Genomic DNA, 24,719 nt, shown 5'->3' with positions numbered 1-24,719 from the left:
TAATCTGTAATGTCACACATGTTAGTTCTATGATTAAGGCACACACAAAAAATGGATAGCTGCCCAAGTACACCAATCAGTTATTTTATGCTGTGCCTTCTATCCAACAACTGAGAAATTTAGAGCTCACTGTCTACTGACAGATCTAGATCTGCTCGGGAAAGAAACCTCTGGTTTTAATCCTATATAATGAAAGGGTAATATGCAAATTGACCCTAATGGCAGAATGACTGGGAACAACTGGTCGCTATGACACGCACTGACCACCAGGGGGCAGATGCTCAACGCAGGAGCTGCCTGCTGGTGGTCAGTGCACTTCCACAGGGGGAGCTCTGCTCAGCCACAAGCTGGGCTGACAGCTGTGAGTGCAGCGGCTGTGGTGAGAGACTCTCGTGCCTCCTCCACAGCACTAAGGATGTCCCAATGCGGCTTAGGCTGGAGAGCGGGCCTAAGCCATCAGTCGAACACCCCGAGGGCTCCCAGGCTGCCAGAGGGCTGTCTGACTGCCAGCTTAGGCCCAACCCCCCACCCCCACCCCCCCGGGGAGCAGGCCTAAACTAGCAGGTGGACATCCTCCAAGGGGTCCCGGACTGCGAGAGGGCACAGAAAAGGATGAGGGACCCCCCCCCCCAAGTGCATGAATTTCGTGCACCAGGCCTCTAGTATATTATAAACCTCACTGTTCCAAACAAGTACAGTCTAATGAGAACAAACTGCGATGACACAAAGAGGTATGTGACTTATCAAGTGGGAAAAAAACAAGTTACCAAATATATATAGTATGATCCTGCTTTAAAAAAAAAAAAAAAAGGTTTGCAAAATGTATACACCACAATGTTAACTGTGATAAAAGCCCATGAATGAGATTAAAATAGTGCTGAAATTTTACACACACATTATAATCATTAAAAAATATTTCTTGAGGAAAAAATATGGAAATTGAAGTTGACAGAACAAGGAAACAAGATTCAAAGCAACTCTTCTCTAAGAAAAAGTAGCAACTGGGGATACTGCTATGTGAAGAGACAGAATTAGGGAAAGACAGATTATGGAAAATGATTGACCTGAATTAAGAGCACACAGACCAAAGATGTAGGTAGGACCCAGAAATAATAAAAAGTGGAAGGGTTGAAAGCAAAAGGCAGAGAAAAGACAGACCCAAAATGTAGAGAAAAAAATCAGGCTTATAGCTAATTCAGCACAGGAAAGATAATTAAGAGAGGAGAATGTGTGAGTGGAGGCGGGAGAGGGCATTGAAGGGATAAATGAAAAAAATAAAGATTAAACTAGAGGAGGAAAAAAGAATGAACAACTTATTGCCAATTCAGGGGTGTCACTACTCATAACAAACATGTACACTAATAACAATCCAGGACATCACATTTAGAGAAGTAAACAGACCCTAAAGAAGGGTAAGGTCCACCCTGGCTGAGTGGCTCAGTTGGTTGGGAGCGTCGCCTTGTACACCAAAAGGTTGCAGGTTCGATTCCTGGTCAGGGCACACTAGGTTTCGCTTTCAATCCCTAGTCAGGGAGCATACGGGAGGCAACTAACTGATCAATGTTTCTCTCTAACATCAGAGTTAGTTTCTCTCTCTCTCTCTCATATGCCTTGGTGAGAGTTAAAAAAAAAGTGTAAGGTGCTCAAATGGAAAATGGGTGGAACTACACCCTCCTTACGGCTCCCACCAGTGTATACTCATGTATACCTGTGTACTCCAGAGCTTAAAACTAGAGTTTGATTTTTTTAAATATATTTTATTGATTTCAGAGAGGAAAGGAGAGAGAAAAACATCAATAATGAGAGAGAATCATTAATTGGCTGCCTCCTGAACGACCCACACTGGGGATCGAGCCTGCAACCCAGACATGTGCCCTGACCGGGAATCAAACCATGACCTTCTGGTTCATAGGTTGACACTCAACCACTGAGCCATGCCGGCTGGGTTTGATTTTATCATTCAAAGCAATAAAAGCGGACTCACCTTTCACTAGTTTAGGATTATACCAAAAATTTATCTTTTAACTACATAATTTTTGCTTGCATTATCATGGAACTATAGGGTATTAGAAAAAAATATGAGAAGGCAAACTCAAGTGCCTGAATTATCAAAAACTATACTTTTAACTATAAACCAACAAACATTTGTCCAATCTAACAATGTATTATAAAAATTGGACAAGTTCCCTAAGTAGTACAGACCTAAAAAATAGGTACATACTCTGGTTTCTCTCCAGATCGAATAAATCTTTCACCTTTTAAAAAATAGGTACAATAATTCCATCCGAATAATTCTTTGATTTAGATTAAATGTGAATTACCTTTACATATGGATTATTCTGAAGCAGAAAGGCAGGAACCTGCAGTGTAAGGTATTCATTTTCCTTCCAGTTTAACATAAAAGCAACACACTCCTCAGCAATAACCTGACGAAGAGGAATATCTAAAAAAGCCAAGAAAATATCTGGAATTACCATCATAACATTATAATGAGAACAAAGCAAAATTTGCTCAGATTTCAGTTAAACATATTATTTTTTTTAAATATATTTTATTGATTTTTTACAGAGAGGAAGGGAGAGAGATAGAGAGTTAGAAACATCGATGAGACAGAATCATCGATCAGCTGCCTCCTGCACACCTCCTACTGGGGATATGCCCGCAACCCAGGTACATGCCCTTGATCGGAATCAAACCCAGGACCCTTCAGTCCGCAGGCCGACGCTCTATCCACTGAGCCAAACCGGTTACGGCATCAGTTAAACATATTAAAAACAACAGTTACAGATGAAAAATAGAAAAATACTAACATTTTATACTTTTCTCTAGGAAGCTTAAAGGTTTCCCAACAACAGACTGTCGTGGTCCCCACTATTAATCAAAAAAGTATGAACTTAAGAACACCTCAGATGCCCAACACTCTACTGTGGAAACTTATAATTCAAATGAGCAGAGAAAATGAACACACAAATGAAACAAGTACAAAATGGCATTGGCATAAACTTTTAGAGAACAGAAATAGCTAAACCATGTAAAACTGTAATAAATCTGAGTTAATATATCATTTTTATTATTTTTTCTGATTAAAATGTAATAAATATTCCTGAGACAATTCATTCACTTTTTCAAAAAATATTACTGCACCTCACCAAAACTGGTTTGGCTCAGTGGATAGAGTGTCAGTCTGCGGACTGAAGGGTCCCAGGTTCGATTCCGGTCAAGGGCATGTGCCTGGGTTGGGGGCACATCCCCAATGGGAGATGTGCAGGAGGCAGCTGATCAACGTTTCTCTCTCATCGATGTTTCTAACTCTCTCATCAATGTTTCTATCTCTCTCTCTCTCCCTCTTCCTCTCTGTAAAAAATTAATAATAATAATAAATATATATATATATATATATATTTTAAAAAAGTATTACTGCACCAGAAACAACTGTTCTGAATACTTCCTTAGTATAACAGTCAGGTTTTAATGTACTGCAGGAAAAAGAAACCCCAATGAATGCTACAGGACAAGGTTAAAACTTTAAATGGAAAGAGCTATTAAACCTAAATAACTACATTCAGTCTTTCTACAAAGATTGCCGGTGGCTATTTACTTTAGATCTCATCTTATTCCAAAAAAGGCTCTGAGATGACCAAAAACAGCATAGGAACACAGCAAAATAAAGAAACATTATTTGATTTATGTTCTGAAAGAAGGAATGAAGACAGGAGTGAAATTAGTATCCCAAATGCTGCATGTCACTGAGTGCTATACAGTTTGCCAAAGGAAGCCTGCACAGCACCTGGCTCCAATGTTTCCTTTCCTTAGCCGCAGTCCCGCGCAGTAAGATGGCCATGGCTCTTAAAGCTAAATCAGAACCCAGAGAGTGGAGTCCTGATACAGCCTGAGAGGCAGTGATTTAGAGACTAACCTTCCCTTTAAGCACCTGCAATACAACTGTTCATTATCAAAAAGCATAGAGTCATATGCTGGAACAGGCAGCCAAGAAACATAACAAGGACACGTATTTCAACAGAAAGCTACCTTTTAACACAGAGGTATTTAAAAGTCGGAGGATCTCTCCCAAAAGAGATATCAAAATAATCTGTAGCTCTTATTTCTATACCTAAAAGGTGGGATCTGCTGTCAGTTAAGATAATTTCTTATTCCTGATAGAAAAGCCAGATCCACCCACGTAAAGGAGAACTTCTCTTTCCCGGGTCCATAGAGGGCATGCATCTAACTAATTCAAAATTGGCCCAACAGCCCTAACCCAGTGGTCGGCAAACTCATTAGTCAACAGAGCCAAATATCAACAATACAACGACTGAAATTTCTTTTGAGAGCCAAATTTTTTAAACTTAAACTATATAGGTAGGTACACTGTTATTAACTTAATTAGGGTACTCCGAAGGCTTAGGAAGAGCCACACTCAAGGGGCCAAAGAGCTGCAGTTTGCCGACCATGGCCTTAAGGTATAATTAAATGCCAACTAAACGATATTTAAAAGCCTTGCCAGCCATTTCAAAGAGGAAGCGCATAGGCTTACGTTGGACTGATGGATTCAAATCACAGTTCTGTCTCTTACTGCATGACTTTGGCTAAATTCCTTATGCTCTCAGAACCTCAGTTTCTTGACTTATAATATGGGGATAATTAAATAAGTAGCTACTTCACAGCGCTGCCATGAGGACTAAATGAGTTATGCACCTAAAGCTCTTTTTTTTTTTTTAATATTTTATTGATTTTTCACAGAGAGGAAGGGAGAGAGATAGAGAGCTAGAAACATCAATTAGAGAGAAACATCGATCAGCTGCCTCCCGCACACCCCCTACTGGGGATGTGCCCGCAACCCAGGTACATGCCCTTGACCGGAATCGAACCCGGGACCTTTCAGTCCGCAGGCCGACGCTCTATCTACTGAGCCAAACCGATTTCGGCGCACCTAAAGCTCTTAAAACAATTATCTGACATGTAGTTAGCAATCAATGTTTGGGTTTTTCAATTTTTGTTCTTTTTTTTTAAACTTTGTTTGTTTTGTTAATCCTCACCCGAGGATATTTTCCATTGATTTTTAGAGAGAGTGGAAGAGAGAGGGAAAGACAGAGAGAAACATTGATGTGAGAGAAACACATCGATTGGTTGCCTCCTGCACAAGCCCCAACCAGGGCCTGGGCCAGGGAGGATCCTGCAACCAAGGTGCATGCCCTTCAATGGAAATGAACCTGGGACCTTTTGGTCTGCAGGCCGATGCTCTATCCACTGAGCCAAACCAGCTAGGGCATCAATTTTTGTTCTTAATTTTAATTTTAGAGAAAGCATGTATGAAAACTCAACCTTCTACCTTAAAACCCACCCTACCCAGACATAGTAGTAATGTCAGTCAACAGTTAGTGCCAGCATACTAGATTAATTTTTATGATACTGAAGGACACTGATGCATTAAAGCTCAAAGATATTCTATCTTGAGTGCTAGAAAGTTGTAATTTCTGCTAGAAATCTGAATGTAATAACAATTAAGTTCATTTATAAGACCTCAGAGAGCCAGCAGCCATTTCAGTTTTGACACATAAGCACCTTCCTTTACACTTCAATTTTATTGTTCATAACATTAAATATGTATAGTATGGCCCAGCCGACATGACTCAGTGGTTGAGCATCAACCTATGAAGCAGAAGGTCATGGTTCAATTCCCAGTCAGGGCACATGTCTGTGTTGCGGGCTTGATCCCCAGTGTGGGGCATGCAGGAGGCAGTCAATCAATGATTCTCTCTCATCATTGATGTTTCTCTCTCTTCCCCTCTCCCTTCCTCTCTGAAATCAATAAAAAATATATTTTTCTAAATATGTATAGAATGATTTAATTGCTCTAAAGACTTTATTAAAACATGTAAAATTAAACTGCTTTAACTAAGCAAGATGTATATATAACATAGGTGATAATTGATACAAGCTCCTTTTCATAAGATATTTACATTTAGAATGGGACAAAAGAGGACTGTTCCTAAAGTGACAACAGTGAGTTCCTGACTCAGTGGCAATCATTTTGAGGCCTTCCTGTGATTATGATGGTAACGGGGAAATAAACCTTCAAGATGTACCTTTAAGGACACTGATTGTTTTAACAGAGTACATATCTTCAAATTGCAATATAGTTTCTGTAGTGTAGTGTCCCCTCAAAATTCATGTCCACCTGAAACCTCAGAATGTGCCTGACATAGAAATAGGGTCTTTGCAGATATACTTAGCTAAGATGAGGTCATACTGAACTAGGGCAATCCCTAAATCCAATGACTGGTCCCTTATAAGAGCAAACACACACACACACACACACACAGAATGCCATATAAAGGAGGAGGAAAAACGAAACTAAGGGAAGAAAAACGGTGGCAAACACTGGAGTGACATAGCTACAGGCTAAGAAGAGGCAAGGAGTCTTCCTTAGAACCTTCAGGAGGAGCATGGCCCCGCAGGCAGACACCTGGGTTCCAGGTACAGTCTCCAAACTATGAGAGAATAAATTTCTATAGTTTTAAATCATCTGGTTTGTGGTATTTTGTTATAGCAATCTTAGGAAATGACTAGATTCCTACATTTCCCTCAATGTTCTCAAGTGAAGTCCACATCTGAATTCTGTTTTTGGAGAGAAATAACTTTCCTCAGAGAGTAAAAAGTCAAGGAAACATTCTTGGACTTTCCCACAATTACTTGAGTAATGAGTTTCTGAAATGCAGCTTTGTGAAGTCTTACCCGGAAGCCTCATTTCCAGATATCCCCGCACCCGGCTAATAAGATCGGAAGGAGGTCTCTCTCCTGATTGCCCTGTCCCAGCTTCATGTGTATAAATATCCAAAAGCAGCATCTCATTCAGCATGACTTGACGAAGTTTTGGTGAAAACTCTGTTACCAACTCCAAACAGGCAGCAAATAACTGCTTAGCATGGGAAAAGTCCTATAAGAAGAATGAACAGAATAGCCTGGATCACCTTTCCTTGCAAACCAAAAATATGTAACTTTATGAGTACAAAGCAGAGAGAAAGATTAATTTAAATGATTAACACTAACTATCTCAGGGAATGAGGCTAAATTATCTTATTCTTTATCATCTCTGTATTGGTGATTTAGTCCAATAAATACGTAATTCTTTTGAAACTTTTTAAAAAGATCCAATAATCAATCAATATAAATTACATGCCATATTACTAAATAAGTTTTACATAAATTATAAAACAAAAATAAAATTTTTTACATAAGTTATATGTGTTATATACGTTATAAGGGTGTAAAATTCCTACCAGCCTTCTCCATACACCTTACACTCTTCAACAAGATTCCATATTCTAAAATCTTTGCACACAACACTATTAATCTACATAATTGGCTAGTAAATCAAATCAGCTACAATCCAAGCCCTTTCCTACACATCTCCTAATTTTTCCAAAGAGTAGTCTTCCATCACTCTCCACAGGACCCCTTCAGTCTGGCTTCTACCCCATCATAATGAAGAAACAGGTCAATAAACAAAGATCTTCACCTTTTTATTTTTTGTCCTCACCCAAGGATGTTTTTATTGATTTGAGAAACATCAATTGGTTGCCTCTCTGAGAGGGGATCAAACCCACAACCTATTGGTATACGGAATGAGCCACCCAGCCAGAGCTAAACAAAGATCTTCTAATTGTCCAATCTACTGAACACTTTTCAGTTACCTTAATGAACTTTTTCTAGACATTCTCTACTATAACTCCACATGTATCTGGTCCTCATGTCCATCACACCACCCTTTCTTGGACCCAATGTTGCACCCCCAAGCTCTGTATATTCTCCCTGAGTGATCTTTGATGACTCCCAAATCGGTATCTTCAGCCCAGACCATTCCCAAGCTTCAGGCTCATGTATCCAATTGCAGGCCCAAATTAAACACTGTAAAAAGGAACTCATAATCTGCCCTTCAAAAATGTTTTTCTCTTTACATTCACTTGTTGGCACTTCCATCTGTTCCCTGACACCCCAAACAGAAACTTGAGCATCATTGTGATCCTTTTCTCCCTCTTGCACTCCACAGCCAATCAGCAATCAATTCTAGATTTTACCTCTTTAAGATTTCTCTAATATGCTCTCTTTTCTCTATCCTTTCTAGCACTTATGCCACTTACTAGCTATGTGACCTTGGACAATTTAATACCTTTGAGTCTCTGATTTCTCACCTAAAAACTGAAATAACACCCTCTGCAGAGTTCTTGTTTTTTTGGTTTTTGTTTTTAAGAAAAATGTAGATGAGCCCTGGCCTGTTTGGCTCAATGGATAGAGCGCCCGCCTGGGGACTGAAGGGTCCCAGGTTCTAATTAGGTCAAGGGCAGATATCCAGGTTGCAGGCTCGATCCCCAGTAGGGGGCGTGCAGGGGGCAGCTGATCAATGATTCTCTCTCATCATTGATGTTTCTATCTCCCTCTCCCTTCCTCTCTGAAATCAATAAAAATATATTTTAAAAAGGAAGAAAGTTAATAGTTTATCAAAATTTTAAAAAACTTAAAAAAAATAAAATAAGCTATGAAAGATATTTTAAGGGATTTTGTTTTGTTTTTATAGCTTGGAACACAATCTTTACTAAATGAATACTAAAGGTTATAAATAATAATTTTTCAGAGTCTCCAGATATTTAAAAAGGGATAGACCAGTATCCATATGTCCAAGACCAGTTTGGTACAGTTATGAGGACACACACACACAAAAAAACCAAACCTTTTCAAATATCCTTTTAGGCCCGGCTGATGTGGCTCAGTGGTTGAGCACTGACCCATGAACCAGGAGGTCAAGGTTTGATTCCAGGTCAGGGCACATGCCCAGTAGAGGACATGCAGGAGACTCTCATCAGTGATGTTTCTCTCTCTCTCCTTTTCCCTTCCTCGCTCAGTAATCAATTAAAAAATATATATATTTTAAAAATCCTTTTAGGCCAATGGCTATCATTTTAGGATCAGGAAAATAGAAAATTCTGATTCCTGGCTTTCATGTTAAAATTAGTAAAGCATATTCTTAACCAGTAGTTAATGTACACTTTTACTCACCATAACAGTACTGCAGTGTAAACCTTTGGCCATGAGAATGTATACCAAATCCCTTGTTAAATTGTCTTTAATTCCCAGGATAATACCACTATAAACAGAAGGTACTTCCCACTAGAATAAATAAAAATATGTAAATATAAACACTTAAGAGAAAGCCAAATCTAGATAAAAAAATAACAGTCATAACAAAATGCTATTCAAAATGAACATATTCACTAAGAGTCAGTAATAAATCATTAAATTGACTGGAACATTCTGAAGGTTATAGAAAAAAAGAGTATATGTATTAACTTATGTAGTCCTCACAACAGTACTATGAAGTAGGTAGTTGTCCCCCTTTTACAGATGAGAAAACTGAGGCACACAGATGTTAAATAATTTGCTCAAGGTTATATAGCTAGAAAGTATGGAACCTGATTATAAACTCAGGTAGTTAGTGTCAGAACTCCCTCTCTAATATTATGTTATACTTACTCATCTATACAAATGAACACTAATAACCATGTCAATACCAATGAGGCCCAATTAATGTTCACAGCAATTTCCCATTTCACTGCACTTGCATGTTCAAGTCCCATATAATATATAGCTGTTTTCATTTGCACTTCCATGCAGGAAAGCTGTTAAAACAGATAACCTCAGAAACAGGTATATACATTACCTATTTGCGTTCATTTTAAAATCCAGGATTATTTTAATTTTAAAAACAAATACAAGCTGCTGAAACTGGTTTGGCTCAGTGGATGGAATGTCGGCCTGCAGACTGGAAGGTCCCGGGTTCAATTCCGGTCAAAGGCGTGTGCCTGGGTTGCGGGCACATCCCCAGTGGGAGATGTGCAGGAGGCAGCTGATCGATGTTTCTCTCTCATCGATGTTTCTAACTCTCTATCTCTCTCCCTTCCTCTCTGTAAAAGATCAATAAAATATATTAAAAAAAACCCCCAAAAACCCAAATACAAGCTATTGACTCACTCTTCTCAACTAGACAGTCTACCCATGGTATAACTGCCCGGTAAAAACATACATCTTTACAACTTGGTGGTCCCAAGTTTTTTTAAAAAACCATTTCACAGAAAGAAAAAAAGGATATAAAAAGAGCTTAAGGCCCTGACCACCGGCGTGCTCATTTGGTTGAACATCACCCTGTGCACCAAAAGGTTGCTGGTTCTATTCCCAGTGAGGGCACATACCCAGATTGCAGGTTCGACCCCCCAGTTGGGGCATGTAAGCGAGGCAAAGGAACGATGTTTCCCTCTCTCTCTTTCCCTCCCTTCCTCTCTCTCTAAAATCAATTTTAAAAAATTATTTTTTAGAAAAAGAGCTTAAAAAATACATTAACAAGCGAAAATATAAGGGGAAAGATAAACATGTAGTTCTAACTTAACTTATGAAACTAAGAGGAGACTGGTCTACATAGGAAAATGTGCATCCCAGAAAGTCAGACATGAAGATTTTAAAATAGAAATTTATATGACTTGAATCTTCCTACTTCCTGAATAAAAATAACATATTGCAGCACTTATACTTCATGGTTCATACACCTACCTCACTTGGCTCTATTCTTTACTTACTTCTAGCCTTTACTTAAATGAGTCTGAACAACGCAGTGATATAACATAATATGAAAAATAAAATAAGCACACACGATATTCCCCCTTCAGTGGCTACTTTAGATATTTGTTACTGGAAATTTCCTTTAGAAAATCTAAATATACGTCGGTGGCTTCACTTAATCAAGTCCCCCAGTTAATACTTAGAAAACACCCTCAGTTTGTTGATGGTACCTACTCTAGAGGGATAGCTGAACAAAGTCTGTCTCAAAGCCAGTGCTAAATCAATTTCAGAGATGAGAGAGGGAAAAAGAGGAGTCTAAAATCACACGTAGTACAGATGTAATTTAAGACCCCTGTCCTCTGGATCCATGTTTCCTTCAGGATTTTCATCATTAGAAATGGTCTCTGCCATTTGCCACATTTGTATGCTAACTGTCCTCTGACACAGAACAGATCACCCAAGGTTCACTGGAGAAATCAGGTATCTTGGCAGTGACCACCATGAATAAACAACCCCAATGGCTCATCTTCTCCAATTTTACTTAAAACCCAGATATTCAGCCTGCAATCAGTACCACTGAAAGCCAAAATAGTCTCATTGTGAGAAAACCACTGAACCTGAAATATTTCTTCCTTCCTGATTCAAAGGAATGCAACTTAAGTTTCAGATTTCTCAGATCCCAAAAGGCCAACAGTCATATCAGCTGATCCTGTAGCAAGAATGAACTTATTATAAGGACTGAAAGAAAGGCTATTCACTTCAGCATTGTACTGACTGGCTTGGTCTGATCTGGAAGTATTATTTGAACTAGTATCCCAGATCATAAGTTTCTGATCATCAGCGAATGACCCAAACAGAGATTCATGGTGCAGATGCCGGGACACATCTCCTACGCCTGCCATATGCCCTATAAAGATGGGCTTCACATCCACAACTTTTCCGTACTTTGGAAAAGCACTGATGTCCCATAGGCAGATGGTGTAGTCATCTGAAGCACTAAGGAAGTGCCCACAGAGATTTGGGCTCCAAGAAAACCCATAGCCTTCCTTCTGATGTCCACAGACACAGGTCTGGGCTGCATTCTCCAGAGGATCTGGTTTAGAAGGATGTTTTGTATAGTCAAAAACAAGAACATCACATGCAAGGGTTCTCTTAATATAATGTGACCTATTTATTCTTTCATGGCTGACCTTGATTTCTATTTTAACTTTTCTAGTAACAGAACCAAAACTTCCAAATCCTCCTTTCTCACAGTGTCACCATTAGGGAGCTTCACACTGGCTGTAACAAGGTGGTTTTGTTCATCTGACATGTGTGTTCCAAGGACAAGCCACATCTTTCCCTTCTGGTCTGGTTATATGTGGAAGCCACCGAGCAGTTAGGCTGGGCCACTTCAGATAGGTCATCACTAAATCATAAAGAAAAGGGGTGTTCTTTTTCCATATTTTGTACTCTTTGTTGACCCCACGTTCTTCTACTGCATCATCAAAGGGTGTTTCCTTGTCAGCCATGGCACACAGGCAAGCCAGGGGAATTCTGGGGTTGAGCACTGGGGAGGGCTCATGGTGCCTGGCTAGGGGTTCTAAATGAATACCTAAACCCAAAAATGTCTATAAAGAAGTTTTAATGAACTGGTTCCTAGCTGTAGGCTTTAGACCTCATGAAGGCATTAAAAAACAAAAACACCATATTAAGCACATAGCAAGTATTAGCTACAAACTACATAAATATCTTACATATATATTAGAGGCCTGATGCATGAAATTCATGCAAGAGTAGGACCCCGAAGCCCTGCCCGCCCCCCCCCCCCCCCCACTGGTCGTTCTGGAAGGTCGTTCTGCTGTCTGGTCTAATTAGCATATTAGCTCTTTATTATATAGTGGGGCCTTGACTTACGAGTGTCCCGACTAAAGAGTGTTTCGAGATACGAGCCGAGCCGTCTCTCGGCCGATTTTTTGCTTTGAGTTGTGACAGCTTCAGATACCCCACCACTAGTTGGCGCAGTGAATGTCACAGTGAACGCCACAACATCAGCCCAGCATCACGTGTCTCACTCGTTCACTTTTTGATTTGACATACAAGTAATTTGAGTTATGAGTTTCCGTCATGGAACGAATTAAACTCGTAAGTCAAGGCCCCACTGTATAGGATTTACAGATATATTTAAAGTATATGTAGATGCTATAATAAGTGGGATATAAACTTATTATTAGAGGCTACTGATTTAATAGTATCTTTTCTGACATTTTTTATTTCTCTGTCAATGGACGTTCAAAGAACAATTATTTCATGTGAAGGTTCTAAATTGTTGGCAAATAAAAGGAGTCTTCATTCTCAAAACAGTCGTGTAACAACTCTCCGATTAAATTACATTAGAAAACAAGGGTAATTTTATTACCTGTTCTTAACAGAGGGTTTCTTACCTTATTGGATACTGTCCAGAATTGGCGCTCTGATGTCATACCATGTAATTCAATTAAAATCTGCCGAATCCTCCAGGGATCCACTGACAATATCAGCTGATGCTCCAACTGGCCAATGTTGACACTTGCTGAGGCTAAGAAAGAAAGAGATTCCTATTTTAATAATGATTTAATTCAAGGGTGTAAATAATCATGTAAGTATGAGTGATAATTTATTGAAACTGTGTATGTAAGTATTATATCTATGGGGTTTTTATTCTTAGTATATCTATTTCAAAAACAGCTCTCACCTTCAGAAATGATTCACCAACATAATGTAATTTACGTATTTGCTTTATCCTCAGAAAAAACCTAATACAATTTGTATTATGTCTGCATTTAAAAATTCATTTAATAAAGATGAAAACATAAACAAAGGTAAAAATCAGTAAGTGGTTCATGAAAAGATCTATGTGGTATATATAGATAAAAACTAACTTATGTAGATAGTCTCCTACTTTTTTTAACATAATATGTTAACAAAAGCACATATAAATAAAAGGTTAATTTTGAATAATAATTTTAAATAACAAATATTTAAAATGTGTGTTTTTTGAAGGGAGAGGAAGAGGAGGAAATATTGCCTTCTCAAAGAATCATGAAATGATTAAAACCCTTAATTACAACTAACCTGTGAGACAGTCCTCAATTTCCAGCATTTTATGTGTTAATGTTATTCCTTTCCTTTACAACAGTATATCAGTTTAAATCCAGTGAGCTTCAAAGCTGCTAAAATTTTGCCTTTTTGTTAAGCCAACTGAATTCTCTACCTCACCCATACTAAGTTTTGAAGCTTATTTTCTTTTATTATTATTAATTACAGGACTATATTTTCTAGTTACATTTATAAATTAAGGGCAAAAACTGAAGAAAATCACATAAATAAGGCAAAAAAGACAGTAGTATTGCCAAAGCAAAATGTTTAGCCAATAGGTAGTATCACAGTAAAATAGGCTGAAATGCATGGAAGCCTGTATTTCTTATGGTCTTAGCACATTTTACCAGTGCCCTCTCACCTCTTTTGTTACCTCCCAAGAACACATTAGCAGCAGAGCTACCTTGGTCTATTTCCCTAGCTACAATCTCTTCTGTATCTAGACCTAATTCTCTACTAACCACAGACTCAGCAAAGTCTCAGCACTTAACTGCCTAGATAGAAATATAACTACAGAAGACAGGTAGATTTCTATTAATTACCAACATAAGGGCAAATTAAAACAATTAAGAGGGCATCCTCAATTACACCGAGGGGCAAAACGTGCCAACATTAGCTAGCAGACTGGAGAGCTCACCTGGGATGTCATAAAATGAAGTCATAGGTTTAATGCACAGGTTTACTCTAGGGGATCTCTTCCTCATCTGATCAACAAGTAGCTTTCGTTCTTCATCTTTCAACAATGTAATGAAAAGCTCATGTGAAGAAATCATGAAAACATACTGCAGATCTTCCAAACCCAGACACACATTCCTACATCAGTAAGAAATATTATAAAACAAAAAAGGACATGATTTAGTTTGGGAAAAACAATATTAACCAATTTTTGTTAAGAAACCATTTAACAAATCACCATTTCATAAACTGCATTAACAATATTTTGAAATAGATTTTAAAATTTCACTTTGGTCCTTATTTAAAATTGTGATATCAATGACAATATAAGAGTAACTATACAATCATAAGTTCTGTGGGGCTGCACTAATCTCAACCATATCTGGTTCTCAAATATCAGTTACTGCCTGTTTATAAGATATGCAGTTCAAATACAAAAAGTAATAAAAGGTTCTTTTCTCACAGGACTAAGTTCAAAGTTAAGGAAAAGAAAAAAAGAAAGGTACTTACTTTAGAAAAGAAGCCATGTTTCCTTTCAAAGAATCTGAAGGTTTTTCTAAGTTTATTGATCTTGAACATACCTAGAAAGTTTGAGTATTTTCATTTGAGTATGGGCTTTAAAAAATATACACTGGTATGAAAAGTTACAATTTGAAAACAACTGAATTTTCCTTTTTCAGCCATATGTCAATCACAAATTTGGTTAAATTAAAAGATGATATCAAAAAATTAAAATCCACAATGGGGAGGAGTAAAATCTAATCATTTCAATAACTGCAGATATTAAGAATAGTCTATTAGCATGGTATAAAGTTCTCCCATAATTTATAAATTGTTACCAATTATATGTAGTGATAAACTATAAGAACCAGTAGCTACTGTCAGAAAAGCAAGAGAAGATTCATCTTAGTTGCAAAGAATTATCAGTAATAGCTAAACTAATAGCTATAAAACTAATGCTTAAAAAAATTAACCAAGGTTTAGAAAATTATAAAAATAAAGAATTACAGAAACCAGTTATAAAAATATTATCTATGAATATTCTAATATTATTCTGAGATTATTCATTAGGATTCCTCCTATATATTATTTATAAGCCAAAATAGAACATAATTAGTATAAAAGTCCCTAACCTCAAGAAACTATCTAATATTCTCTAATAAGATATAGAATGTTTGTAGCTGCATTGTTCATAACAGCAAAAAGTGGAAACAACTCTGAAGAAGTGCATCAACTGAAGAGACACAAATGTATAATGGATAGCATACCCAAATGGACACACAAATGAGACATTAAATAGTATACCTATTCAATGGAATATTATTCAACCATTAGAATGTCTACAGCAGAGGTCGCCAACTGGTGGTCCGTGAGGTCTGACAGGCTGGCGACCGCTGGATTAAAGAACTGACCCATGCTACCACATGAACGAACGATGAAAACACTAAGGGGCCTGGCCGGTGTGGCTCAGCGGTTGAGCATCAGCCTGCAGACTGAAGGATCCTGGGTTTAATTTCGGTCAAGGGCATGTACCTTGGGTGCAAGCTTGATCCCCAGGCCTGGTCAGGGCACGTGCAGGAGGCAACCAATCGATGTATCTCTCTCACACTGATGTTTCTCTGTGTCTCTCTCCCTCCCTTCTACTATCTTGAAGAATCAATGGAAAAATATCCTCAGATGAGGATTAACAAAAAATATATATATATTAAAACTAATATTAAATTTGCTGTCATATGTAAGATTTTATGATAAGTAACACTTGAGTGTCTTTCCATATCAGATTATTTATTCACATTTAGAGAGGCATTGTACATATGTCATGGAACAATTTAGGGAAGATTTGTTACGTTTCGTGAATTCACCTCAATTTTTTTAAAAGCCTCATTAAAAACAAGAAGGAACATATCTATAAATGTTATAACATTATAAAGGTAATAAAAACTTTAATACTAACACAAAAATTTAGATGATATAGACAAATTCTTAGAAAATAACTTCTTAAAACTATTAAGGAAGAATAGCTCTACAATCACTGATATAATGGACCCACAGCCAAAAATCTTCTCACAAAAAAGTCTCTAGTCCCAAATACTTCATTTCTGAAATTCTAGCAAACATCAAAAGAAGCAATGAGTTCATTTTTACACTAACTTTTCCAATCTCTACATATAAAAGCCTAAGTGACTGAATGACCGATCGACCCATCACTATGATGCGTACTGACCACCAGGGGGAAGACACTCAATGCAAGAGCTGCCCCCTGGTGATCAATGCGCTCCCATAGCCAGCCTCCCACGGTCCATCCCCCTGGCCAGCTGGCCCCAATCAGCCCCAATTGCTGGCCAGGCCGAGGGACCCCACCCATGCACAAATTCGTGCACCGGGTCTCTAGTGTATTTATAAGGTAAGCATGACAATGAAACCAAAATCAAAAGCAAGACCAAAAAAAAGCAAGTGCATCAGTCTTGCACAAAAATGTGTAACAATCTTAAAATATTAACCAACCAAATCAAGCAATATGTATTTTTTAAAAATCACAACATACACCTGAAGCAGTTATGCTAATCATGTCAATTAAGATTTTGAAAAATCATGACCTAATTGGTTGTTCCAAAGATAATTTAACAATTAATATACTTCACCACATTAATAGATTAGAAGAGAAAAATAAAATTACAAGATTGTAATAGACACAGAGAAAACATTTTATAAAATCTAAAAATCATTCATCATTTTTTAAAAAGAGCCCTTAGTGAACTAAGGATAGATGAAAACGTCCTTAATCACATAAGGAAGAGCTACAGGAAAAACAAAATTATCATCATTCCACATGGTGAAACAGTGCAAGCTTTTCCTCGGAACTGAGAATGAGACCGGAAGCGCACCAGAGCCCCTTATACTGAACACTGTACCAGTCACAGTCAGCGCAGTAAGAACAATTAAAAAGAAATAAAAATGAAAAGGTTAGAAGAGGGGAAAAACAAAATGCGTTATTTACAAATGAGACTGTTCAGAAAAACAAACTCACAGATAAATTAATGGAACTTTTAAAAAAATATATTTCCTTATTGATTTCAGAGAGGAAGGGAAAGGAGAGAGATAGAAACATCAATGATGAGAATCACCGATTGGCTGCTTTCTGCACGCCCCCTACTGGGGATGAGCCCACAACCCAGACATGTGCCCTTGGCTGGAATGGAACCTGGGACCCTTCAGTCCGCAGGCCAATGCTCTATCCACTGAGCCAAATCAGCTAGGGCTAAGAGAATTTTTTAAGAGTCTAGCAAAGTAGTTGGAAACAAAATCATTATACAACTCTAGCTCTGTACCAATTCATACTCTACTTTTAAATGCGTATTTGAAAAAACAAAAAAGACCTCTATGGAAAAATTAAAAAGCTCTGAAGGACATTTAAAAAATGCCTAAGCTGATCAATGATTCTCTCTTATCATTGATGTTTCTATCCCTCCCTCCCTCTCCATAACCTCTCTCATAAATCAATAAAAAACATATCTAAAAAAATTTCTTAAGCCTTTTAATAAATCAAAAGATACACCAGTTCATGGATTTGAATACTCAATATTATAAAAATTACTAATTCTTCTTGGTTTTTAAATGTAAGCTAACTCCAAAGAAAAATCCATCAGGCTTATTTGTAAAACTTGACAATCTGAATCTACTATTTACAACAAAATGCAAAGGACAAGCATGCCAATACAACTTTGCAAAACAACATTTGTGCTTTAGATATCAAGACATAGGAATACTGAGATATGTATAGGCAAATAGGAAAGTGGTACAGAATAGAGCCCAGAAACAGGCCATACACACTTGGGAGTTCTATAAGTGCAGCACTGGGGACTGGAAGAAAAAAAAATGGACCATTCAGTAAATGGTACAGGAACAAACCAACAGTCATATAAGGAAAAAAAAAGATACTGGACCCCCTACTTCACATGACACCAAAAGTATCAATTATAGATGGATTAAAGACCCAAATGTGAAAGGAAGGGTATGCTATAAGCTTTTAGAAAATAAACTATGAGACTATCTTCATGACTATAGGATAGGAAAAACTTTCTTAAATAAGACACAGCAATCATGAAACCTTTATAAACTTTATATTAAAATTAAGAGCCGAAACCGGTTTGGCTCAGTGGATAGAGCGTCAGCCTGCGGACTGAAAGGTCCCAGGTTCGATTCCGGTCAAGGGCATGTACCTGGGTTGCGGGCGTATCCCCAGTAGGAGATGTGCAGGAGGCAGCTGATCAATGTTTCTCTCTCATCGATGTTTCTAACTCTCTATCTCTCTCCCTTCCTCTCTGTAAAAAATCAATAAAATATATTTTTAAAAAAAAATTAAGAGCTTTTAAAACAATAAAAAGAAAGTTAAAAGAGAAGTCAAACTCAAAGAAGATACCTGAAATATATAAAAATGGTAAAGGCAAAGGCTATCAAGAACCACCCAAAATGTCTGCAAAAAAAATAAAATCCAATAGAAAAATAAGGCATACCACTTGAAAAAGATACTTCAAAAGACGAAATCTATGTGAGCAAAAAGTAAATGAAAAGCTGGTAAATTCCTTAGAGGGGAATGGAAATTTAAAACTCAGTGAGATACCATTATACAATGATCTGACAGGCAAATCAAAAAATCCCAAGATGCTGACCAATGAGAATTCTCATGCATGCTGGTGGCAAAAAAACTTTGATATTATATGACATGACTGGTTTGGCTCAGTGGATACAGCGTCAGCCTGTGGACTGAAAGGTCCCAGGTTCGATTCCGGTCAAGGGCATGTACCTTGGTTGTGGGCACATCCCCAGTGGGGGGTGTGCAAGAGGCAGCTGATCGATGTTTCTTTCTCATCAATGTTTCTAATTCTCTCTCCCTTCCTCTCTGTAAAAAATCAATAAAATATATTTTTTAAAAAATTATGTACCTCAGTTGCAGGGTGGATATCTTGGCCGCATTCGAGGCACATGCAGGAGAGTGGGGTGCATGCAGGAGGCAACCAATCAATCTGTCTTTCACACACTCGATGTTTCTCTCCCTCCGACCCCCATCTCTCCCATCCACTCTCTCTCAAAAAAAAAAAAAAAAAAATCAATGGAAAAATTATCAAGTGAGGATTAAAAGAACAACAAAAACCTGTATCTGCATTAAACAACTTGGAAAAAAAAATCTCACAAATAAATGTTTAGTCAAAGAAAGTGAATACATTTTGTATGATTTCATTTATATAAAAGCTCAAAACAGGAAAATTAAAGAATATTCTTTAAGGGTGCATATAAAGGTGATACAACTATGAAGAAAAGCAAGGAAAGGATTATCATCGAAGGCAGGACAGCGATTTCCTCAAAGAGAGGCAGAGAGGATTTGGAAAGAGCATAAGAAGGACTTTTACAGTGTTGGTAATGTTGCACTTTGGAACTAAGTGGTGTTACTTATGCTTTATGTACTTCTCTCAATGTCTATTACATTAAAACAATAAAATAAAGAGGCTGAAAGATCCCGTAGAAGCACAGACACTAGAACTGACATGAAGGAGGTTAATGGTGTGATTTGAGAGTTTTCAGTATACAGGTGATAGAAAAGGTGACTGACACTTTGGATGAGAATAAAAAATGACCTGAGAAGATGAAAGAGCCAAGGACAAAACTTTTGTAAAACAAAAACACTAAAGGGAGAGTAAAACAGAAGCCAATGAAGGACCCAGGAAAATCCAATAATGTAGGAGAAATAGGAAAGAGGGAAGGTAAGCGTGTCGTCTGTCAGTAGTATCAATTATCAGGTCAGATGAAGACAGAAAAGAGGGCACTGGATTTGGCAGCTAAGCCATCACTGGTCTTAAAGCAAAACTGTAAGTTAAAAGGGGAAATAATGTCTTACCTCAAGGAGAAAGTCTATTTTCTCTTTATTAGGTCTAAGAAATAGCTGGTTAAATTGAACACTAATTGTTCTACCTTCCAATATATCACGGACTGTGTTACAGGCACAGACTTTAAAACAGATTTCATCTAGAGCTTCATTTCTGTAGAATACAAAAGTAGATGCACTAATATTTTTTTAAATGAAAAAAGGTATATATTACAAAACTAAATTCACAAGAATGAGTCATTTATTCTTGAGAGATTAAGATTTTAGGATATGCAGGCACACTAGTAAATACCCAAGTCAGGGGGGAGAGCATAACAGAAAAGTTTTGAGTTTATTAAGGGACAATTTAGTTACAAATTAGGTAACAGAATCGAATTCTGCTTTTTATAATCTTTTTTCCCAAGCACTTTTTAATAGAACATTTAAGTTCCTCTGACTATGTTAATTTCTATACTCTAACAAAAGTGAAAGTATTGTCACAGACTTACAGGTAATTTGGAGGTGTGTTTCAGATAAACCTGAAATGCACACTTGCTCTTTTATTCAAAAATCAAAAAGTAATTCTTTGATTTACTTACTTACCCCTGTTGAGCTTTCTGAAAGAGTTCTCTCAGTACTGACTGTCGGAACTGGACAGGTAAACCGAAGGTTAAGTTATCTTCAATGAAAATCTTTATTACCTCCTAGAACATAGACATAAAATTGCATCCATTTCAAAAATCATGGCAAAGTTTCTTTACTTTTAAAGTCTCCCATGCGCCCCCCGCCCCAAAATAAAGCCTTTCCCCCAAAAATATTAAATTTAAAAATAAATTTTTAAAATAAGTCTTTCTATAGTGAAAATAGACATTGAGGAAAAATCACAAAATGTTACATTTCTTTATGAATGAAAATTTGTGTAAGAGATATTTGAGCCAATTCACAGCACTTGCCGGGGAACAAGATCTCAGATGCTCCCTCCCTCATGGTTTTTAAATTAAAGATCATGGACCAAAAATGAGAGGTGAGAGAAGAATCCATTAGTAAGAGGTAGTGCCGCTAAGTTATCAGAAGTTTTAAAAAATTCTTCTCGTTCACTTTAAACACAAATTAATACAACAAACTTTTTAAAATAATAATTAAAATAATTCAGCTGGGGAAAAAACCTGTCAAAATACTATCCTAATAAATTTAAGTGGTTTAAAATTAGTTAGTGAATTACAGAAAATATCCACATTTTTACATACAGACTTTTTTGGCTCTTTATCAAGCAATGGAAGAGGAGAAAAAGAAGGGATGACAGTGTGAGGAGATGGGGAAGATTTTAGAAACAGTTAACGCTGTTCAACTGTTATCCCAAAAGTACTGACAAAAGTGGTTTCAAAACTATAGGGCAACCACTGTTTCACCTCCATAGTCAAGCACGAGCAAGAGAGGGTTACACAGGACAAAATAGCCCTTCCCAAGGTGAGAAGACACATTTGTTACAGTTGTTGATCAGCACAAAACAAACACGAGATAGTTCATACAGAGAATCCTATTCAAGTAGTAGAAGGCGAAGTATGATCTCTAACTAGAGTGATAAAGTGGTCAATTTCAGTTACAACAAAATCACAATTTCCCCTTCCATCTACCCAATTATACTGCTTTCTGATTTACACATTTTGGCACTTTGTTATATTCACAGTAACTTGTACCTACCTGTGAGTAATATTTCTAAGGTCTTAATTTGCACAGGAAGCTTCTTAAAGATTCTCTATCTTAACCATAAGTAACCACCCATAAGCCTTACTAGGGATATACAATTGAAAGACCTCCAGTCTTTAATAAATGCATCTGCATCTATAATTCATCCTCAAGAAAGTTTAATTTTCTTCCCTAGGTTAAAGCAGAACTTCTTTTTAAAAGGGCCAGAGGGAGGGGAAGAAAGTATTAGCCCCTCTTTTCTTCTATTTTCTGGGGGGAGGGAAATAATTCTGGTTGAGAAGAGTGAACTAAAAAATTGTACTAAAGCACATTTGGAGACACAAAACTAAAGGTATGCCATAGCTATTTCATTTCATGATTCCTGTTTTGAATTAAACAACATGAAGGCACTGTTCACCTTCTAGAATAAAGGCTTTCCAAAAGAAGATTTTAAAGTACAAATTCTAATTCCCAGTGCTTTTCATTACAAAACTAAATATCCTATATAATAAAAGGCTAATATGCAAATTGAACCGAATGGCAGAATGACTGGTCACTATGATGCGCACTGACCACCAGGGGGCAGACGCTCAACACAGGAGCTGCCCCCTGGTGGTCAGTGCACTCTCACAGAGGTAGTGCCGCCTGGCTCATGGCTGGCGAGTGCAGTGGTGGTGGTGGGAGCCTCTCTGACCTCTGCTGCAGTGCTCAGGAGCAGCAAGCTGAGCGGTAAGGAGCGAGAGGGCACAGGCCAGACTAAAAATACACCCCCCACCCCCTGCATAAATTTCATGCACCGGGCCTCTAGTGTGTGTGTGTGTGTGTGTGTGTGTGTGTGTGTGTGTGTGTGTATATATATATGTATATATATATACACACACACACACACACACACATATATATATATATATACACATACATACACACACACCCACAGGGAGAAGGGAGCAATAAGAAATCTCAACCGACTATTCTAAGCCCTTTGCATGAGTAAAATTAAAATACTGACCAGGCTCATTGGCAAAGTGGGTTCTGCAACGTACCACCAAAACTACCCAAACTGCCGCTCACTTTCTCCTCCAGTCTTAGTATTTGCAGTGGCTATAGTAAGGCTAGGCTACAAGGTTATACTTTCAAATCAGACCCAAAACTTTAGTCTCCATATAGAGGGTATTTGCTAAATGAAATAAGTCAGAGAAAGACAAATACCATATGATTTCACTTATATATGGCATCTAAAAAACAAAATAAATAAACGAGCAAGACAGAAGCAAACTCATAGATACAGAGAACACTTCGGTCTGCTTTCCTCTGGTGAGACATTTTCTAGACACCAGGCATACAAATGGTAGCCAGATGGGAGGGGCTTGGGTGACAAAGGAGAAGGGATTAAGACGTACAAACAGACAGTTATAAAATAGTTACGGGATGTAAAGTACAGCTTTAAGGAATACACTCAATAATATTCTAATAACTATACATGGTGTCAAGTGTGTGCATGATTTATTGGGGGAATCACTTTGTAGGTTATATAAATGTGTAATCACTGTGCTGTACAGTGGAAATGAATACAATACTGAATGTCAACTGTAATTGAAAATTAAAAAAAAAACTTTAGGCTACATAACACTAAAACAGGGGTCCTCAAAGTTTTTAAACAGGGGGCCAGTTCACTGTCCCTCAGACCGTTGGAGGGCCGGACTATACTTAAAAAAAAAAACAACTATGAACAAATTGCTATGCATACTGCACATATCTTATTTTGAAGTAAAAAAACAAAACGGGAACAAATACAATATTTGTATTTGCATGTGGCCTGCGGGCCGTAGTTTGAGGACCCCTGCACAAAAAGTTCTCTACCTGTAATTTTAAAAGTTAAAAGTCCTGCATATAAAGTTTCTTACATAATTCACTTAAAATGGGCAAGCTGTGTAACTTCAAGAAAGGATCGTATCAATAATAGTCAGCATCTATATAGTGCTTTGCCTCAGAGTTTATAAGCAGTAACTTCTCATTTAATTCTCACAAGAAGCCTATGAAATTGGATAATTACTACTGCTATTTTTATAGGTCAATCTCACAGTCTGATTTGCCACAAATCAGACAAATACTAAATGATAGTGCCAGGATTCAAATTCAGTTCTATCTAGCTTCCAAAATTTTTCAACTACACTAATGCAACTCCATCATAAGACTTACCTGATAATTGCCAGATCTCAAACAAATATGGACTTGACTATATGGAGTTAACTGTTGAGATGTAATATCAGAAGAAGGTACGAGAACATCACATGCTTGACAATAGCCAGCTAGCCGCTTCTCATCTATGGTACAATGAAGAGATAATGAACCTATCTGTAAAGTAAGAGGTATATATCATTATCCATCAATGTAACAGAAACAATAGTCTAACACCCACTTAGTGCATCTGAACAATACAAGAAAATGCTAAAGAAAAATTTGGGGCTGGAGGAAACATAAAAAATATACAGGTTAAAAGTTTAGAACAGGGGTCAGAAAAATGATTGCTCATGGGCCAAATCTAGCCTGCAGCCTATTTTTGTAGAACCCTTGAGCTAAGAATAATTCTTTAGGTCTTAAAGGGAAAAAAACAACAAATGAGAATATGCAACAAATACTATGTAAGGTGCACAAAAGCTAAAATATCTACTATGTGGCTCTTTACAAAAAAGTTTGCTGACTCCTGGTTTAGTTTTCAGGCGAACATACAGGTAGACATTATCACTCTAAGTAGGTATGACAATTAAGAATT

The 24,719-nt window shown here is 37.4% G+C and overlaps 1 protein-coding gene and 1 pseudogene across 2 annotated transcripts in view; both read right to left on the bottom strand.

The window, feature by feature from the left end:
* The window catches only part of INTS8 (integrator complex subunit 8), a 42,936-nt gene that overhangs the window by 8,125 nt on the left and 10,092 nt on the right, over positions 1 to 24,719 (bottom strand). Inside the window, exons 8-16 of the mRNA XM_081111716.1 lie at positions 24,146 to 24,301; positions 20,864 to 20,964; positions 20,294 to 20,435; positions 14,911 to 14,981; positions 14,363 to 14,538; positions 13,032 to 13,165; positions 9,055 to 9,165; positions 6,736 to 6,937; positions 2,322 to 2,443 (exon numbers count right to left, since the gene is read on the bottom strand). Coding sequence (XP_080967842.1) covers positions 2,322 to 2,443; positions 6,736 to 6,937; positions 9,055 to 9,165; positions 13,032 to 13,165; positions 14,363 to 14,538; positions 14,911 to 14,981; positions 20,294 to 20,435; positions 20,864 to 20,964; positions 24,146 to 24,301 — 1,215 coding nt within the window. The remainder of the gene's footprint in view (positions 1 to 2,321; positions 2,444 to 6,735; positions 6,938 to 9,054; positions 9,166 to 13,031; positions 13,166 to 14,362; positions 14,539 to 14,910; positions 14,982 to 20,293; positions 20,436 to 20,863; positions 20,965 to 24,145; positions 24,302 to 24,719) is intronic.
* LOC308533209 (histone-binding protein RBBP4-like) lies at positions 10,930 to 12,119 on the bottom strand (annotated as a pseudogene). Its single transcript has one exon. The product of its transcript is annotated as a histone-binding protein RBBP4-like (transcript).

The sequence above is a fragment of the Myotis nattereri genome, assembly GCF_964212035.1.
Source record: "Myotis nattereri genome assembly, chromosome: 17".
Lineage (NCBI taxonomy): Eukaryota > Metazoa > Chordata > Mammalia > Chiroptera > Vespertilionidae > Myotis > Myotis nattereri.
This window is presented reverse-complemented; position numbering and strand designations above follow the sequence as displayed.